Here is a 20027-nt window from a genome sequence, read left to right as displayed (position 1 = left end):
GCTCCTCCGATTGAGCCAGGCAGGTGCCCCTAAGAGCTTTATTGAGATGTAATTCACACACTATACAAATCACTCGTTTAAAGTGCACGGTTCAGTTGTTTTCTGTACAGTCACAGGGGCAACCATTATCTCAGTCAATTTAGAACATGTTTCTCACCTCATAAAGAAACCTCCTACCCCTTAGCTATCACGCCCCTAATTCCTCTGCCCTCACCCCTAATTCTCAGCAACGATTAATCTACTTTCTGTCTGTATAGATTTTCCTATTCTGGACATTCCATATTAATCAAATCACATAATTATGTGGTCTTCTGGGACCGGCTTCTTTCATTTATTTATTTATTTTTAATGTTTACTTATTTATTTTTGAGGAGGAGGAGGGGCAGAGAGCGAGGGAGAGAGAATCCCAAGCAGGCTTCGTGCTGTCAGCGCAGAGCCCGACGCAAGGCTTAAACTCACCAATCGGGAGATCGTGACCTGAGCCAAAATCAGGAGTCCGATGCTCAACCGACGGAGCCACTCAGGTGCCCCTGGCTTCTTTCATTTAATGTGATGCTTTAAAGGTTTATCCATACTGTAGCCTGCGCCAGAATTTCATTATGTTTTGTGGCCAAATAACATTCTATCGCATGGCTGTAACACATTTTATTCATCCATTCATCCACTGATGGGCATTTGGGGTGTTTCCACCTGTTGGCCATTAGGAATAGCGCTGCCGTAAATATTCGTGTACAAGTTTTTGCGTAGACATATGTTTTCATTTCTCTTGGGTTCATGCGCGGAGTAGCATTGCTGGGTCATATGGTAACTCTGTGTTTAATCATGCGAGGGGAACTGCCACACTATTTTCCAAAGTGGCCGAAGCATTTTACACCCCCACCAGGAGTGCGTACATGTTCTAGTTTCTCCATATCCTCGCCAACACTGAGCCACCCAGGTGTCCCTTGGCCATTTTTAAATTAGATGATTTATCTTTTTATTATTGAGTTGTGCTAAGTCATAGATCTTCATTACTTTTTAATCTTGCGTATTGTTATGGGTCTATTTAATTTGGGGGAGGGGATGAGTTGGGTGATTTATCTTCTAAAAAACTATGCGTTTCTCTAGTTCTTTAAATTTATTGCCATACAGTTGTGGATCATATTCATTTGTAATTCTTTTCGTCTCTTTCATGTGTGTGGTTCTATCACCTTTCTTGCTCCTAATATGCGTTTGAGCTTCTCCCCCAATCTGAGTCAGGCTTGGTAGAGGTTAGCTTTTTTATCTTTGTTAAAAGCTAAAGTTTTGTTTCATTAATTGTTTACTGTTTTTCTTCTTACTGATTTATTCCCTCTTGACTTTGTAGATATCCCCAATCCTGCCTTTCTGTTTTAGTTCTTTTATGGTTATGTATCTTGTTTTAAGTCTTTTATTCTGAAAAACAAAAATGTGAAGGCTATGCATTTTCTCTTGTGAAGAGTCTTGAATGTGTCTGGTAAGTGTTACATAATTTGTTAATAATTTAAATTTTGAGTTTTGATTTCGTCTTTGACACAGTGTTTATTTTAAAAGTGATTGGGAGCATCTAGGTGGCTTGGTCAGTTGGGCCTCTGACTCCTGATTTCAGCTCAGGTCGTGATCCCAGGGTCGTGAGACTGAGCCCCACGTCAGGGTCTGTGCTGAGCATAAAGCCTGTTTAAGATTCTCTCTCTCTCTCCCTCTCTCTCTCCCTCCCTCCCTTTCTTTCTCCCTCGCCTTCTCTCTGGGGGCGCCTGGGTGGTTCAGTCAGTTGAGCGTCTGACTTCAGCTCAGGTCATGATCTCACAGTTGGTGAGTTCGAACCCCGGATTGGGCTCGTTGCTGTCAGGCACAGCCCGCTTCGGATCCTCTGTGCCCCTCTCTCTACCCCCTGTACCCGCTCATGCTTTCTCAAAAATGAATAAACATTAAAAAAATTACAATAATCTTTCCGTTTTTGAGACACCTGGCTGACTCAGTGGAGCATATGACTCTTGATCTCAGGGTTGCGAGTTCAAGTCCCACATTGGATGTGAAAATTACTTCTTAAAAATTCTTAAAAACATTTTTTTTAATAAAAATAATCTTTTCATCGTTTAATTATCATCCAAACGAATTTAGATCACGTGAATTTGGCCTATAAAATCTCTACTTTTGGAAATTCATTGTGCATCTTTGTGACCAAGTAAGGAATACATTTTTGTTAGTGTTTCGTATAGTTTTACGCGAGGCACAATAATGCGAGATGCATATATATGTACATATAAGGTGCACTTATATATGATCTTGGTGTTTTAATTATTCAGACCCTCCACTTCCTTGCCTAGTTGTGTCTACTGAATTGTCCAATTCCAAAAGCTTTGTATTTGGATCACCAGCGTGACTGTGGGGCCTTGTCAGTTCCTTATTTTTCAGTTGTGTTTGTATCTCTAGAAGTTTTTGCTGTGCTTATTTAACTGCTTTGTGGTTCAGCCCACGAAGGTTTCCAACTGTTTTACGTTCTTCATGAGAAAGGAATTTCTCTTTTAGAAGTGCGTGTTGAATTTGATCTGCTGACACGTGGGAACAGAATCTCCTAACACCGGACCATCAAGTGAAGCCATCTTGAACCCTGATACATGAGCTTTGGTTCCTTCCTGTTGAGTGCCCTGTGGTACATATCCCACAGCAGGAAGACATCATCAGGTGTCCTCTCCCTGTCTCGTGGTGGACACCTAGGAGTTTTCCCATTTTCACTATTACAAACCGTGCTGCAAGGAATATCCTTGTAACCACTCGCAGAGCACCTATGTGAGTGTCTCCAGGGCTCGCCCGCGTGTTGTGAGCAGACCACTGGCCTTTGAGATTCTGGTGCCCGAAGCCCAGCACCTGGGTGTCCTTACTCTTTACACAGGAAACTCATAAATATTATCACTATTAATATTGAAGAAGAAACACTGAAGAGAACTGGGAAGAATTGTCATAAGGCTTACACATTTGTTTTAACTATTTATTTTCAAGAGAGAGAGAGAGAGAGAGAGAGAGCACCAGTGGGAGAAGGGCAGAGAGACGGGAAGAGAGGGGGGACAGAGAATCCCAAGCAGGCTCCGCACTGTCAGCATGGATCCTGATGAGGGGCACAAGCTCACAAACCGTGAGATGGTGACCTGAGCCGAAGTCTGGCGCTTAACTTACTGAGCCACCGAGGTGCCCCAAGGCTTACACATTTTTAACTCTATTGGATTTTTTCTTTTTTCAATCAAGAGTTTACTTCTTTCATAACTTTACTGCCTATCTCCTTTTCCCAACTGTGTGTGCGCACATGCATGTGTTATGTGTATGTGTGCGTGTGTGCATCTGGTGGAAGGCAGGGAATGCCTGTCGCACGGGTGGGCCTTCTGTGGCCCTCAGCTTGTCTGTTCTCAGTGAAGCTGCTGCCCTTACGCTTTTCCTTTGCATCCTGGAAATGTTTCTCCATTTGTATCTTTCAGTGGAAATTTACACTTTCCGTTCAACTCTCTATTGCCTCCGAGGGGAAGGTACATCAGCCACTGTATTTTTTGTTCATCGCTGTCTCTTACCATGAATTGCCCTTCTTTCATAGAAGCAATGTGTAGTAGGAACCTACTATGTGTTTGTGAGGTGCTACAGCGATGGTGATCATGAGACGCGGCCCTCGCCCTCGTGTCCTCCTTCCCCCTTTGCTGCACTGTTCCCCACTGGCCCATACTTTTCTCCCGAGGACCCCTCCTCTCATGAAGAGTTCCTTCTCTGGCCCTTTGATGCACGGATTGCCACAGCGTCCGCATAGAACCCTCAGCTCCGATGGAATCTTCCTCACGGACCTAAGGTGGAAGAAGTTGGGGTATGTGGTACTCGGCCAGGCCCTGGCCAGTATTCTTCACATGCTGGCTCCCCTTCCGGGTGTGAGACCCTGTGCTAATCCTCCAGGCAGATACTGTTCTTATTTGCGGCAAACCCAGGTTTTTCATGAGATATGGGGAAGGGGAGAGGCAGCCATGACACGTTTACTTTAGAGACGGAGGAAGGGATACAGGAGCGGGGAGGGTCTGGGGACAGCGCGGCCATTGGCAGGGTGACCGGTGGTGTTAAAGAGCATGCTTACATCTGGCATGGCTGCTCCCCGAGCCACCACATGTGGAAACCCTTAGGATGTTCCCTCTGGAGAGGAGAGAGAAGCCCTAAGGGGGACATGGCTTTGACCAAGCTGACAGCCCTTGGCCCTTTGGGGCTCGCGGGTGGAGTGCCATGCGCCCACTGAGTCCCAGGGGAGCTCCTGGCCATTTCCATCCCCTCAGTCAGCACCTCCTAAGGAGCACCCACCAGGACCAGGCACCATTAGCTTAGCACTGGGGGCGACAGAAGCGCATGAAGCCAAGTCAGACGAGGAGACTGAAAACACTCAGATCCGTAAAAGAGGCAATACGCTCAGTGACCGCTATGCTCCGATCGTTGCTTGTTAGCATGGCCTGCTAGGTGCAAGGGGCAGGGGGTGGGGTGGGATGGGGTGGCGTGTGGAGCCCTCACAGGACCATGGCTCTACACAGTGGTCTCAGTCACCCCCCCCCCCAACCCAGTGACCTGGCCAGCTGAGGGTGCTTGTCCTTTTTTCACAGACCAAGAAACTGCCCTCCAGAGCCCAGGTGCCAGCACAGTCTCATTCTGACAGGTAAGTCCCCGCCACCCTCCCCTGGCACATTCCAGGCCCCTCCGTGGCCGTGGAAAGGTGGAGGCTTTGCAGTTGCTGGATGCCGTGGGTGCTAAGACCGCGCCGCCCGAGCGGGGGAGGGGCTCTTCACCCGGGGTCCTGTTTGGGGTGGGGGAGGGGAGGCACCGGAACTAACTGGCGACCCTGTTCAGATGCAGGCCGCTCCAAGCCCCGGTACTTCCCTTCATTCCTCTAACTGGCCTCTCCAAGCCCCGGGGTCCTCACCTGCAAAACGCGCATAAGGGAGCACCTGCCTCATTGCTCAAGCGACAGCTAAACAGGATGGAGAAGAAAATACACTAAGCACGGTGGATAGCAATAGTGTTGGCATCTGGCCTCAGCTTCCTAGTCTATAAAGTCGGGTCGGAAAGTCTCGTCTACGCCAGCTTCATAGAATGATCACTGGTTTAACGACCATTTATTGAGCGCCTACATATGCAGGCATTTATGGTGTTTTGGGCTCCCTCACCCTGTGTCTCACTCCTAGGGGGTAGGGGATGGGAAGCTCACTGCAACTGCAGCCCCAGCACCCCAGACGCGGGGGGGGGGGGGGGGGGGCAGGCTCGGAGAGGGTGGAGGTGGCGTGCTGGACTCCAATCAGCGGTCCACAGCGTCACCTAGTGGCGACATGCAGCCATGCCAGAAGACTTGTGCCTTCTGTCTTTCCGGGCTCTCAAAGACGACAACCAGGCTCCTTTCAAGGGCTCACAGGCTGTGGGGAGCCAGGACTTGGTGCCAGAGCCAGCGACCCCATAATATTTCTGGGCGCTTCCCAGGCTCCAGGAGGGTGGCAGGCAGAGCAGGGGCTTGGAAGGAGCCAGGCTCTGGGGTTGCTGGCAGGGCTTCTTGGCATACAACTTACTAACTAGTCTGGTCTTGGTTTCCTTCCTCTGCGAAATGCGTGATAGTAAAATACGTCCCTCCACACCCAGAATGGAAGCGAGGCCAGGAGGAGATGGGAAAGGGAAACGTGGAAGAGTTGGCTACATCTTTCTCATGAGATGATGGGTAGTACCGTGTGAGCTAGGAATGAACTGGGTAAGTCCAGGGACCTACTGACTGAGCCAGGGTCCAGGGGTGAGGTTGGAGCCGTCGATAGGCCTTCCAGGGCCAGGCTGGCACAATGTGTGGGAGCAGGGGCTGCTTGGGGCTGATTTCCCCACAGAGCGTATCTCCCCAGCTCATCCTTTCTTGCCCTTCATTCAACCAGTCTGAGCTGCTCCTGTGTGTCAGGCACTGGGCTGGGTGCTGGGAACACAGAGGGGACCAGACACCTCTATGCTGCATTCTGTCCAGGACTGCCTTACCTCCAGCCTGCCCTGGGCTCCTCTGAGGCCGAGGGTCTGAAATGCCTGTTTTTGAAACAGCCATAAAAAGCAGTGGTGGGGGGGGGGGGCACCTGTCTGGCTCATTCAGTAGAGCGTTGCAACTCTTGATTTAGAGTTGTGAGTTTGAGCCCCACATTGGGTGGGGTTTTTTATTAAAAAAATAAAATAAAAACTTTAGAAAAGGGGGCATGCATCTGGGTGGCTCAGTCGGTTAAGCGTTCAACTTTTGATTTGGGTTCAGGTCAGGATCTCATGGTTGGGATCTCAATGTGGGATTGAGCCCCACATTGGGCTTCTCGCCGAGTGTGGAGCCTGCTTGAGATTCTCTCTCTCCTTCCTTCTCTCTCCTCCTCCCCCGCTCATAATAATGTCTCTCAATAAATAGATAAACATTTTTTAAAAAGACACAGAGAACAGATTGGTGGTTGGCCAAGAGGAAGGTGGGAGTGGGCAAAATGAGTGCAGAGGATCAAAAGGTATAAACTCCAGTTAAAACGAGTAAGTCCTAGGGACGTCCTGTAGAGCACAGTGACGACAGTTAGCGGTACTGTATTGTATATTTGAAAGTTGCTAAAAGAGTAGATCTTAAAAGTTCTCATTACAAGAAAAAAAAATGTAACTACGTGTTGTGATGGATGTTAACTGGACTTACTGAGGTGATCATTTTGAGATATGTACAAATAGCGAATCGTCTTGTACCTCTGAAAATAATGTTGTGTACTGCTATTTGTATACATGGAATAAATGTTATGTGCCAATTATATCTCATTTTCGAAAAAGATAAGTAAGTGGTGATGGACGTGTTAATGAACTCAACGGTGGGGATCCTTTCAGTGTGTATCATCACATTGTACACTTCAAACACATAATTTTGTCAGTAAAGTTGGGAAGTGAAGTTATTAATAGAATGAAAAAATAATTAAGTGAATCTGAAAAGAAAGAGTGAATCAGAGGAGAGGAATCAGAGACAGAGTATGGACACTCTTTCAAAATGGTTGCAGTGGAAGGAAGGCAAGATATCGGGTGGGGGGCAGGAGGCTATGGAGAAAGTAGGATCAAGAGAGGAGCGCTTGTTTGTTTCCAGATAGGAATAGCAAAGCTTGTTTGTATCCTCATGAGAATGACCCAGCTGGTTCTTTGAAGGGATCAATACAATTGCTAACCCCCTGGCCAGACTCAGTAGCAAAAGTAGAGAAAAGTCAAATTACCAATATCAGGAATAAGAAAAATGTGATCAGTACACATTCTGCAGATATTAAAAGGATTATAAGAGAAAGTTCTGAGCAATTTTGTGCCCATAAATTTGACATCTTACATGAAATGGGCAAATGCCTTGTAGGATTAAGCTGCCAAGCTCTCAAGAAGAAAGAGCCTGATTAGCCTAATATTCAGTAAAGAAATTGGACTTATTGTGCAAAATCTTCCTACAAAGAAACCTCCAAGTCCAAGTAGCTCCACTGGTGAATCCTATCAAACTTTTAGGGAAGAAATTACAACTCCACACAAACTCTCCCAGAAAATTGAAAAGGAAGGAATACTTCCCAATGAATTCTATGAAGCCATTACAAGAAAACTACAGCCCCAAATCCCTCCTGAACATTAGTGCAAACATTCTAAACAAAATTCTAGCAAATCAAACCCAACAAATTATTGTTAAAAAAAAAAAAAGTGAGGGGCACCTGGATGGCTCTGTCAGTTGAATGTCCGACTCTTGATTTCAGCTCAGGTCATGGTCCCAGGGCTGTGAGGTGGAGCCCCATGTCAGGCACCATGTCAGGCTTGAGATTCTCCCTCCCTCTCCTCCCGTCCCTCTGCCCCTCTCCCCTGCTACACGCATGCTCTCTCTCTCTCAAAAATAAAAACAAAATGAGTGGAGCTTACTTGAGGAACGTGAGGTTGACTTAACACTTGAAAATCAATCAATGTAATTAGCCATGTTTAGAAATTTTAAAAGATGTAGAGAAAGCATTTAACAAAACCCAACATCCATTCTTGATAAAATTCTCAGTTAAGTAGAAACACAACAGAACTTCCTCAAACTGATAAAGGACATCAATGAAAAATGCACATCTAACATTATATTTAAGGATGAAAGACTGAATGCTTTCCACACGAGATCAGAAGTAAGCTAAGGACAAGGTGCCTGGGTGGCTCAGTCAGTTAGGCATCCAACTTCAGCTCAGGTCATGATCTCGCGGTTTGTGAGTTCGAGCCCCACATCGGGCTCTGTGCTGACAGCCCAGAGTCTGGAGCCTACTTTGGAATCTGTGTCTCCCTCTCTCTGTCTGCCCCTCCCCTGCTCATGCTCTGTCTCTCTCTTTCTCTCAATAATAAATAAATGTTAAAAAAATTTTTTTAAAAAGAAGTAAGCCAAAGACATCTATTCTCACACTTTCTGTTCAACATTGAATGAAACAGAATAGAAAATCCAGAATAAACTCACACGTATGTGAACTGATTTTCAGCAAAGGCACAAAGGCAAGTTGGTGGAGAAAGAGCTGTCTCTCAACAAATGACGCAAGTGCAACCGGATATTCATTTACAAAATAACCGAATTTCGATCCCTACCTCACACCATACAAAAAAAAATTAACTCAAAATGGGCCATTGCCCTAAATGGAAAAGCCTTACATCATTATAAAGCTTCAAAAAGAAAATAAAAGAGAAAACCTTGCAGCCCAAGGGTTTCTTAAATGGGATACCAAAAACACAACGCACAAAAGAAAAAAAGTGATAAACCGGCTTTTGAGTTAAAATCTTCTGCTTTGTGAAAAACACCAGTGAGAGAATGGAAAGACAAGCCATAGATGGGGAGAAAAGACTTGGAAATCCGATATGTGATAAAGGACGTATATCTAGACTATGGGAAGAATTCTCAAGCCTCAGTAAGAAAATGAGCAAGACAATTTTTTGAGAAAGATTTGAACAGATACTTCACAGAAATTAGTGTGTGGTGAACACAGCCGTGAAAAGGTATCCAACATAGTTAATTATTGAGGAAGTGCAAAGTAAAGCCACAATGAGGTATCACCACACACCCACACCAAATCCTGGCAAGGACATGGAAGAACGTGGGGGACCCTACATGGCTGGTGGAGGTGTAGAATCATGCAACCACTTGGGAAAATACGCTGGCAGTTTCTTATAAAGCTGAACATACACTTACAGCTTTCCACCCCCGAGTATTTGCCCAGGAGAAATGCAAGTGTGTGTCCATATGAAGGCATGTACATGAATGTTCATAGCGGCTTTGTTTGTAATAACAACAGAAACCTGGAAGTAAGACGAGCGCCCATCAGTAGGTGAATGGATAAGTAAGCTATGGTATATCCATTCAGAGGAATATCGCTGAGCAGTAAAAAGGAACGTGCTACTGATACATGCTACAAAATGAGCAAACCTCAAATTAATCATGTTGAATGAAAGCAGCCCAACAAAAAGAAGAGTACATGCTGTATAAACCCACAGATATAAAATGTTAGAAAATACAAAGTCATGTATAGAAATGGACAGCAGATTCACGGTTGCCTGGAGATGGAGCAGGGGTGTGGTGGGGAGGCCGGTAAAGAAGGGATTCCCAAGGCAGGGTGCCTGGGTGGCTCAGTGGGTTAAGCGGCTGACTTCAGCTCAGGTCATGATCTCGCGGTTCACGGGTCTGAGCCCTGCGTTGGGCTCTGTGCTGATGGCTCAGAGCCTGGAGTCTGCTTCAGATTCTGTGTCTCTGTCTCTCTCTCTGCCCCTCCCCTGTTCACACTCTGTCTCTGTCTCTCTCTCTCAAAAATACATTTTAAAAAAACATTAAGGAGGGATTCCCAAGGGGCAAGAGGAAATTTTTTCTTAGCATGATGGAAATGTTCATTATCCTGATTGTGGTGATGGTTTCCTTAGTGATGTTTGTCACTTTAAATAGGTGTGAGCCCCCCACCCCCACCCCGGGTGGCTCAGTCTGTTAAGCGTCTGACTCTTGATTTCCACCCAGGTCCTGACCTCACAGTTCATGAAACTGAGCCCTATGTCAGGCTCTGCCCTGACAGCACGGAGCCTGCTTGGGACTCTCTCTCCCCCTCTCTCTCTGCCCCTTCCTCTCCCTCTCAAAATAAACAAATAAACTTAAAAAACACGTGGTTTATTTTACCTCAAGTACACCTCAATAAACTGTTAAAAAATAAGTTTGGCGAATATCGTATTTGGAATTTGTATTCCAAGTCAGTCTTCTGGGACACGTGATTGTTTTGTTTCTCTTGGAATTATACAACAACAAAAAAGCCCAACATTAAAGCCTACACACCTCTCCCCGTTCCGCAGCTATTGCGGGCTGCAATAACAAGGTCATTTTCTGTATGTGCCACGGTGAGGCAACAGGATTAGTCTTGAAGGTCATGCTTCCATTCTTGTGAGATGAGGGGCCGAGAGGATGTTGTCGCTTTGAGCACCAAAAGAGGGCAAGAGCAGAAGCATCCCAACCTCAGGACTGAAAAAGTCCCCTCCTTGTGTCCCGTTTTGCTTTCTAGAGAGGTGAGTGGCTGCGGTTTGGAAGGAAAAGAAGAGTGAAGTGTCAGCTGGAGCTCAGCCCTCTGTGGCCACCCACCCCGCCCCCTGGTCCCCGTAAGCGGCAGTGTCACGTAGAGGGGCGTCTTTGCGCCTGCGCGTGGTGGCAGAGAGAAGGAAGACAAGGTGACCAGAGGTTTTCAGGTTACAGGGTACTATGACTTTGGATAGACACACTCAGGGGGAGTCCCAAACTCGCTCAGTGCCTCTGCCGTCTTGCTGCCCCAAAGACAGCTGCCTCCCACTCAGCACAGGGAGAATCCTCAGAGAATAGCCAGAGCCAGGAGGCCACCAGCCAGATGCAGGGGGTGACCTGGCCTTGCACGCGTAGGTCAAGATGGGGACCGGGTGGAGGTTCCAGCAACAGCTGCTGTGACCACCCCTTGGGGACAGCTGCAGTATCGGCCATCCGTGCTTTGCACACCCAGGACCATGCATGCGTCCACACCGCGGGGGAGATTGTACCTGGCCTCACATCACGGCTTGGTCACTTACCAGCCCTGTGCTTTGGGCAAGTTACTTGACATGCCCCAGTCTCTCCATCAATAAAATGGAGACAACACAGTTGCAAGACTTAAAGGAGCTAGTAGCTGCCCAAGATCTAGAGGGGCTCCCGACACAGGGCATGCTTGCTGACGCGTTTGCTATTGTTGCGTTATTCTATCTTTTTACACACCCCTCTCCTGCCCTTTTCTACACCCATCGGAACTCAGGCCTGTGTACCTGGCCGACCAAACATCCGACCGCTTCATTCCTGGGTGTGGCGGGCAGTTCCCTAACACAGACCGAGTTCTTCAGGTCTGGGGCTCTTGCTGTTTATATCTACCGCTCTAGCTACTAAGAATGGCACAGGAAACCCGGAACCCACGTCTTGGGGCAGGGAGGCCTGGGCGGGCTGATCCGTGCAGGTCCTGCCATCTCCAGCAGGGGGCGATCGGCACCAAGCTTTGCTGGGCATCGAGCGTTGTTCCTCCCGACGGGGGTGGGGGTGGGGGGGTACCGGGAACCAATCGCTGCTTTCTGTTGGAGGGAGAGCGGCTCAGGTTCGAAAGCTGCGGGTGGATTTGAGGGCACAGCACCTCCCCAGACCCCTGGCTTTCCTAGTTCCCATCTGTCCCCGCTTTCTGGAGGAGGAGCCTCTTGCCATAGGTGGCTTTGCCTCAGTTTCCCAGTGTGTAAAACAGGGGTTGTCATCTCTGCCTCCTCCGAGGTTTCCCGCAGGTGAATGAATCGCTAGCAGGAAGGGCAGGTCCGGGAGGCTCCGGGGGCAGTCCACAAACACAGCTGGGAAAAGCCATTTCCGTAAGAAGCAACACCAGAGAATGGGAGAGGCTGTCCCAAACCCGGAGCAGGCGGCCTCCAGCCAGCTGCTGATGCACCAGCTGCAGTGTCCCCAACTGTCCCAGATCTTGGCCCCATAGTGCCCTGCCCTTCCCTGCGCGCCCCACCCCACCCCCTTCCCCCGCGTCAATCCTTGCACCAAGGAGGGGCTTTTAAGCCCGAGTTGAGGACTTCCCCACCCCCTCCTGATCCAAACAGCACAAATGAAACACCAAAAAAAAAAAAAAAAAAAAAAAATCAAATTTTTATTGTTTGATTAATAAACTGGATTGGAGGGGCAAAAGTGGGGTGTGTGGGGACACACCCAGCTTTGATTAGTCAGAAACTCCTGTTAACTGTGTACAAAATGTTACAAAAATCACGTAAAAAAGAGGGTCAGCAAAGCAGCAGCCTTAGGGAGGGCTCAAGGTTCCTGGGAGGCTGAGAAATGGGCCCAGCCTGGCCTCCGGGGTGTGGCTGTGGGGCTGGGGGCGCCTGGGGGCCACCCGCCCTCTCCACCACCAGGCACCCATGCTCTCCTCCCTCCTCGCATACAAATTGCTACGAAATCGCCTTCAAATGGGCATAAACACCACAGGCCAAGGCACTGCCAGAAATGCCACGGGCCCTGAGCTGGGCGCTGGGCACCACCTTGCCCGGTGGCCCAGGCCTGGAGAAGGGACGCTCTTGTTGTCCGCCCCTAGAGTGCGGGCAGGCACAGGACCCCGGCGCTGGGGAGGGCCTCCGCTCCCCAGAGAGGCAGCGGCCGTGGGAGGTCCGAGCAGGCCGCCAGAGCAAAACACAGCCGGGGCTTTGGACAGTGCCAAGTCTGCGGAGAGGACCCACGGTCCTGTCCGGCCACTGCAGTGTGGCCTGAGTGGTGCTGTCGCAGCACGGTCCTGCGGGAGCTGCTGCCCCAGGCTGGGGCGCTAGTTGGGGTAGCACATGCAGCATCCTGTGCCTGCCGCCTCCACGCTGGCCTTGGCACCAGGTCCCAAGAGCCCGTCGGTGACAGAGTGCTCCATGATGATGTCCTCTACCCGGGTGATGTACAGGACTGTCAGCAGCACCCCCAGGAACTGAAGAGAAAGGGCAGGGTGGGCGAGAGCATGCGGGGGATCTGTATGGCCCTCTCTGGCAGCCCCCAACCCGGACCCTCCTCTCCCCTTCCCAGGAAATCCCAGAGACCCTCCGTGCGCCCCATCAGTAGAGGCCCCTCCGCTCTGGGACCCCTGTCTCCACCCCGGCCATGCCCCTCACTATCCAGGGGACCTCGGGCAAGTCACTCAACCTTGCCAAGCCTCAGTTTCCTCCTCTGTAAAGTGGGCATGGTAACAGCATCTACCTCACAGAATTGCAGAAGGCAGTGTCGGCGAAGCACTTGGAAGAGCTTTATAAGCAGAGCTACTGCCATTCGCCCTCCCTTCCAGCCCTTTCCGCCCTCCAGGTGAGCCCAGACTGATGGTACAAGAGCGTTCTTCACCCCACCCTGTTGTACCTTTTCTGCTCTCTGTCACCACCAAGCCATACTTTCTCCGAACCGACACCTTGCCCGCCACCCTACTTCCAGCTCCCCTCCCTGGGTGGAGGGGGGACCAGCCCACCTGGGGGAGCAGGATGCCCAGCAGGAGGCCCGCCATGATGGTGTAGTTGTCCATGAACCAGATGATCACGGCGTTGGTGCAGCCTCGCACGTAGATGACATCCTGCACGCTGAGGCGCTGCACAGGGAGGAGCCTGGCTGACACCTGACTCGGCAGAGCCCCAGCCCCCACTCTGCTGCTCACTTGACGTCCAGGCAAGTCCCTCCACCTCGGTGAGCCTCAGTTTCTCACATGCACTACGAGCAGGTGGCTCTAACCAGCGGGTCTCAGTGGGCAGCAGTGTTCCTTAGAGAGCACCAAGGACATTCTGGTGGCACTTCTGGGTGTCACGGCAGCTGGGGTTGGGGGCTGAGGGACTACGGAGCTAAGGGCGATCCTATCCCACAAACAACGGCCCTGTCTACCTGCCTCTCAGAAGTCCCCCAGGGGCATCTAGATGGCTGGAAACCCATCCATAATTATCTGAGCCAAAAGCCCAACTTCAGGTACTTATAAAAACCACAGTGTTTTCTGTGTGGTTTTACTGTGCCCAAGTACATAGTATACATACACACACACACACACCCACACGTATGCTATATATAACTTTGCAGAAATACTACTATGTAGATTACAGAATGATTATACGGTATTTTGTCTGGAATCTTGTCAAGAATTGTTCGCCATATTGGAAAAATAATGCCTGTGGTATACACGTTGCCACTCGCCCTGCTGGGGGTGTACTGTGGTACAAACCCGTGACTGCTTTTTTTGCGTCTTCTGTTGTATCTAATGCCTGAGCATTTCCATGTGAAGTATGCTATAGGATTGTAAGTTGTTCTATTTCTCCTTTTATCTCGGATCCATCCCTCGTTCTGAAATTGGGTGTGTCGGTAGATTATATTATCTGTGGATTTCACTTCGAGATAATAACCAGGGCATTCCCACATGATTTTATGATACCTGGGCATCGGGTCTGATGGCTTGAGAACCTCTGCTAGTCTATGCCTCTCCAGCTGAAATGTGTGTCAAGCACCTGCTGGGCTCTGCCCCAGGAATGTGTGTTTCTGGCAAGTTCCCAAGGCTGCTGTCACTGCTGGCCCAGGGAACTCACTCCTCACAGGCACCTCAAGCCATAATGATTTTTAGCTCCCTCCCAACACCACCCCAGTGTCTCTCTTAGTCCCCGGAGTTGCAAGGCAGACCGGTGCTGAGCACGGCTGGGCACACGGGCGTGCGGGGGGCACTGGCAAAGGCATGCTGACCTCACACCAAAAACCCACAGTAGGTGCTCAGTAAACACAGGCAGGCAGCCCCTCCCAGCCTGGGGGGTTCTTGGCTCCCTGAGTTCTTCTGTATCTGTGCACAGGTGGAAAATCCTGGCAGCACCTGACTCCTATTCACAGCCAGGAGCCCCACCCCAAGGAACCCTTCCAGTCACCCCGCGGAGGGGACAGGGAGAGCAACCTTTCTCAAGGAAAGAGATCCCAAAGACATTACCTCCTTGTCAATAGTTCTGTAGCCGCACATGGTGTTGACAACTTCTGTCTGAAACAGAAATGTGTATTAGCTGACACATAATGGTTACTGTACAAGACGCTACCATTCTCCCCTTTTACTGATGAAAGGACGGAGGCACAGAGTCCGTATGAATGGAGCTGAGATTCCCTCCCAGGCCATGTGGCTAGAGTCTGCATCCTAGCCTCCCCACCCCCCCGCGCCCGCCAAGAGATGCCCAGGAGGAGGGACAGGAAGGTTAGTTCTGCGGCATGTGGGGAAGAGGACGACTCCTCCACCAGGGGCAGCCCAGGAACCTGGAGAAAAGCGTGCCGTCCCAGGCTCCCTTGCCGCCCTAGGGCCACGGCTTTGCGACATGGCCATACTCGGTCTCAGAGATGAGGGCTGGGCTGTTCTTGCTCCGCGGACTCTTACGAGGCAAAACCTCAGATGGCAGCCAGGACCCTGGCCAGCTGTGGTTTACCTGAGGACAAGGCTGAGGCCGCTGACCACACTTCCCTGCCCCTGCAGACCACCAACCCACCAGCCAAGGCACCACCCGGGTGTTCTTCTGGGAAGAGAGTTGCTCTCAGGACAGGGAAAGCTGGGGTCGGCCCTGGACCCCCTCAAGCCCCTTCTCAGAGTCAGGACTGGCAGGGGCACATTCCAGCACTGTCTATGCCCCGTGCGGCCTCCTTCTCATTCTACAAAGTGACAGAAAGCTAGATGCCCCGGCCCCACCCTGTGACATCCAACTGAGAGCTGCTGTCGCTCAGGGCACTGCAGGTGGCAGCAGTGAGAGCAGGAGAGTGGCCTGGGCAGCCTCTGGCATCATGCTACCTGGTCCGGGTCTTACTCTGCTACTTATGAGCTCTGTGACCCGTCTTAGATGGTGCTCAATCAGTATTTGTTGAATGAATGAATGAATGAATGAATGAGATTCCTTGGTGTCTTCGATGAAGCAATGGTGATCAGTAAACCCACCTCATGGGGCTGTTTTGACCATAAAGTGAGGTACACCCGTCAACGGCTTATCTCAGGGCCAGCCACGTGGAAGAACAAAAGGGATGCTGGCTGGAGTGACTTTGGACATGATCCCAGCCCCTGGAAGGCAAGGAAGGCTGTCAACTCCCCTTCCAAAAGAGCAGGTTGGACCGCAGGCCTCATCTCAGATGTCAGGACCTGGTTTGTGGGCAAAATAACCTCCCTCAGTCTAGACTGTACCCCAGGCGCCCTCTGATCCCAAACTGGCCAGCATCCACTTAACACAGGTCAGCATTTGTGGCTCCTCCAGGGGGTGAACATGACCCCCATGGAGAGGGTCAGGCCTGGGAAGCAGGTGCATGATAGAATGACGGGAATGATAGAAAATGGTAGAAAACACCTTACTTGTTCATTCATTCACTGAACAAATATTAACTGAGCACCTATTATGTACCAATCAATGGTCTAGGTGTTGGGAATGTAGAAGAACAAAGGAAAGTCCTTGCCTTCATGGAACTTATATTCTAGAAAGGGGGACCCCCAATGAACATAAGAAGTAGGTCATCTGCATGGTATATGGAAGGCAACAAGATTAACCACTTTGCACGGTGCTCCCAGCCCTGGAGGCATCGCCCCTGCCCTCAGGGAGCAGACATGCACCTGGCAAGGCCTCCTTTGCACCCACAGCCCCGACCCCTCCTCTGGACACGCCTCCCCTGCCAGGAGAGCCCCCTCCCCCGAGGGGTGGGGGGTAAGAGGCTTCCATGGCTCTTTCCAAAGGTAAAGCCTGCCTAGGTTTGAGCACAGAACCAGTATTCTCCAGAGCCTCTGCTGAAGGTTCACAGGCCCTGAGACCAGTACTTGGTGGCCTTTTCCATCTGGCACAGGGCCACAGACAGGAGGTCACGAAGGGGGCTTCTGAACAGCCCAAAAATGAACGCAGCAAAGTTCACAAGGGTTCTCCCCAAGTGCTGCCTCTCACTCTGGCACAGGGCTGATGAGCTGGGGTACCTGGGGTCTGAGAGGCCAGGGGGAAGGGGGAGAGCGGCCTTGGGGGACAGGCCCCCTAAGGGTAGCCAAAACTGAGAGGGCGGACATCTATAAACATGGGCCCAAGAGCTCAACAGGCACGGCAGTCTGAGGCCATTTAACGTAGAGGCAGAGTGCCCTCTACGCCAACCCAGGCCTTGGGGACATCACAGCATTACCAAATTTTACCCAAGTGATCCCTGTTGCTGTTTCCAGTCTCCTGTAGGAAGCCTTGTAGAAGACATTTCTTTTAATGCTGAGAGCTAGGGGGAGAAAGTGACCTTCCCTGAGGAAGCAGCTTGCTTTCCTCCGTTGAACAGAACAATGCATATTACGTTCACGTCTCCCCTTTTCTTTTGGCTGCCAGGAAGCTCTCAACCACCAAGCATAAGGCTCTGGCTTCTGATCATTTTCAATTTGAGTTCTTTTCTGTGTATTTCCTGTGTGTCCGTTCAGACCCGTGGCTAAATGAAATAGGGTAAAATCAAAAGATCCATACACGAGTTCACACGCAGATTCTAGGAAGGAAGGAAACACCCTCTTTTCTATCGCGACAGGAAAATCACGTGGGAGACACAAGGTGAGCCCACCAGTGGTTCTGTAATGCAGGACAGAGATAGCCCAGCTGGGTGAGTGTCACCTCCCCACCTCACTGTTCCCGTCCAGAGGCGGACTTGACACTTCGCTTCTCTGCAGGGTCCGTGTTGATATGGCCAGCCTGGACTTTTCCCCACACTCCAGACGCCTATATCCACCTGCCTCTTGGACATTCCTGCTGGAATGTCACCCAGCTCCCAAGCTCCGCCTGTCACACTGAACCCCTGATCCCCCAAACCTGCCTCACTGCTGTCCTCCCCTCTCAGGCAACAGTAGCCCCATCTTTCGTGTGGCTCAAGCCAAAATAAGGAGTCCTCCTTGTTTCTCCCTTTCCCCCACCTCCCATATCTGAACTGTCGGCAAGTCTTGTGCAATTACGTGCAAAGCAAAGCCAGAAGCTGACCAGGTTTTATCACCTCCGCTGTCATCGCCTGACTCTGAGCCTCTGTCTTCTCCCACCTGGTGGGGTGGGTGCTTCCCGGAACCCCTGAAACACTGCGAGCACAATCGGCAGGAGCCTTAGCTGTCAGCCCTTGTGATGATTGTTACGTGTCGTTAATTTTATGTGTCAACTTGACCGGGCCCGGGGTGGGGTGCCCAGATATTTAGTCAAACATTATGCTGGGTGTTTCTCTGAGGGTGTTTTTCAGTGAGATTAATATTTAAATCAGTACATGGAGTAAGGCAGATTGCTCTCCCTAATGTGGGTGGGCCTCATCCGATCAGTGGAAGGCCTGCACAGAACAAAAAGGCTGCCCTCCCCCAAGTCACCGAGAATTCTTCCTGCCCGACGAACTGCCCACCTGAACTGAGACACTGGCTCTTCCTGGCTCTTGAGCCTCCAGCCCTCGGACAGGAACTACCCTGTCAGCTCTCCTGCTTCTCAGGCTGTTGGACTCAGACTGGAGCTAAACCCTTGGCTCTCCTGGATACTCAGCTTGCTGACTCGTCCTGCAGACCTTGCTCTCGCTAACCAGCAATGCAGAGCCTGCTTCCCGGACAGCCTGACCTGTGACACACGGACCGCCCCTAATCAGACTCCCCATGTTCACCTCTGCCCTCCCAGCAGTCAGCGTGATCCTAGTAAACCTGAAGTCAGATCTGCCACTTAGCCACTCAAGCCCTCCGTTTGACTCCTTGTCCCTCCAGGGAAAACCAAAGTCCTGACCATGGTCTTCAGGGCACCCATGACCTCCCCAACTTGATCTGCTACTGTTCTCCCCCACACTCACTCTGCTTCAGCCACAGTGGTTTCTGTGCTGGTTCTCAAATGCACCGGGGCAATTCCCACCCCAGGGCCTTTGCATGTGCACTTCTCTGCCAGGAAGTGCATCCTCCAGATATGCATGGCTTACTCCTTCACTTCCTTCAGGGTGTTATGAGAACTACCTTCGCAATATCTAAAATCACAATCTTTCACGCCCCTGCTTTATTTTTCTCCTTAGCATTTACCACCTTTGAGGGTACAATCTGGCCCATACTTTGTTGGTCCAGAACGTCAGTACCGTGCAGGCAGAGTTCTCCATGTGTCTACAGACCCCCAGGACCTCGAATCACATCTGGCACATAGCAGGTCCTCAACAAATATACGCTGAATGAATGAACACACGTAGGGCTTCCAGAGCTTGACGTGGACATTCAGGTGCCACTGCCCTATGTGACGAAGTTCAGGATCACCGCCCCCCCCCCTCCCACATACACACACAAACACAGGCTTCTCTGAAAATGCTGGGCTCTTCTCCAGTGCTCCCCCTTCCCAGAAAGCTACCCTAAAACGGCAGCTAAAATTTCCAAACAAACCTTCTCTCCTGGTCCAGGCTCTTTTTAGGGCCGATGCACTTGGCGCTGACTCCCTGACTCAAGGGTGAGGCCCCCCCCCACTCCCCCCGCCACGCCCACCGGCAGCTGCTTGGTTTACAGAATCCAGCAGTGGGCACAGAATGGTAGAGATGTTCGAAAAGACATTTTCCATGACTGTTCAGGCATGAGTAATTGCAAAGCTCTCCACCTCGTTCCAATCCAGAAACCGAGCAGTTGGGGGACACGTTAGTCAAACACAGGATTGAAGAAGCCCTTCGTTTGTAAGTGGCGACTACACAGGACAGCCTCCCACGAAGGCAGGCCTCTGATGTTTGGGTGCCTCAATTTCTTCATCTGTACAGTGGGTAAAATAACAGGACCCACCCCCAAGTTGTTGTGGAAAGGGCTGAATAATCCAAGAGAGCCTAGGACGGGCCTGCACGTGAGAAGTGTTCACTAGCTGCTCACGACCACTGCTCTTAAAGACCAGCCTTCCACGCCCCCACCCCCAGATGCACCCCTGTCAGTGGCCCTGGGGACTCGGGAAGCCGTGGCAACGACCACCACCTCCTGCCCCACCCCCACCCCCTTCCTGAAAGACGAGAGGCGCCTGGCCAGCCCGGGAGGCCAGGAGCA

At 50.6% G+C, this 20027-nt stretch overlaps 1 protein-coding gene and 2 long non-coding RNA genes across 4 annotated transcripts in view; all 3 read right to left on the bottom strand.

Moving 5' to 3' along the window:
• Window positions 1–10214: 10214 nt before the first annotated feature.
• Window positions 10215–12001, bottom strand: LOC113600100 (uncharacterized). Its single transcript, XR_003421055.2, has 2 exons — window positions 11077–12001; window positions 10215–10556 (listed from the first exon to the last, which is right to left on the bottom strand). It is a non-coding gene; the product is annotated as an uncharacterized LOC113600100 (long non-coding RNA).
• A 145-nt stretch (window positions 12002–12146) lies between these two features.
• Window positions 12147–20027, bottom strand: part of TSPAN15 (tetraspanin 15) — a 49796-nt gene continuing 41915 nt past the window's right edge. The window contains exons 6-8 of one of the 2 annotated variants that reach the window (XM_053206855.1): window positions 14985–15032; window positions 13506–13649; window positions 12147–12980 (exon numbers count right to left, since the gene is read on the bottom strand). In XM_053206855.1, the coding sequence (XP_053062830.1) occupies window positions 12831–12980; window positions 13506–13649; window positions 14985–15032 (342 nt within the window). In that variant the 3' untranslated portion in view covers window positions 12147–12830. The remainder of the gene's footprint in view (window positions 12981–13505; window positions 13650–14984; window positions 15033–20027) is intronic. The other variant, XM_027062166.2, reaches the window with a different exon arrangement.
• Window positions 15901–20024, bottom strand: LOC128312557 (uncharacterized). Its single transcript, XR_008291990.1, has 2 exons — window positions 17494–20024; window positions 15901–16085 (listed from the first exon to the last, which is right to left on the bottom strand). It is a non-coding gene; the product is annotated as an uncharacterized LOC128312557 (long non-coding RNA).

This window comes from Acinonyx jubatus, chromosome D2 (genome assembly GCF_027475565.1).
Source record: "Acinonyx jubatus isolate Ajub_Pintada_27869175 chromosome D2, VMU_Ajub_asm_v1.0, whole genome shotgun sequence".
In the NCBI taxonomy this organism is placed as follows: domain Eukaryota; kingdom Metazoa; phylum Chordata; class Mammalia; order Carnivora; family Felidae; genus Acinonyx; species Acinonyx jubatus.
This window is presented reverse-complemented; position numbering and strand designations above follow the sequence as displayed.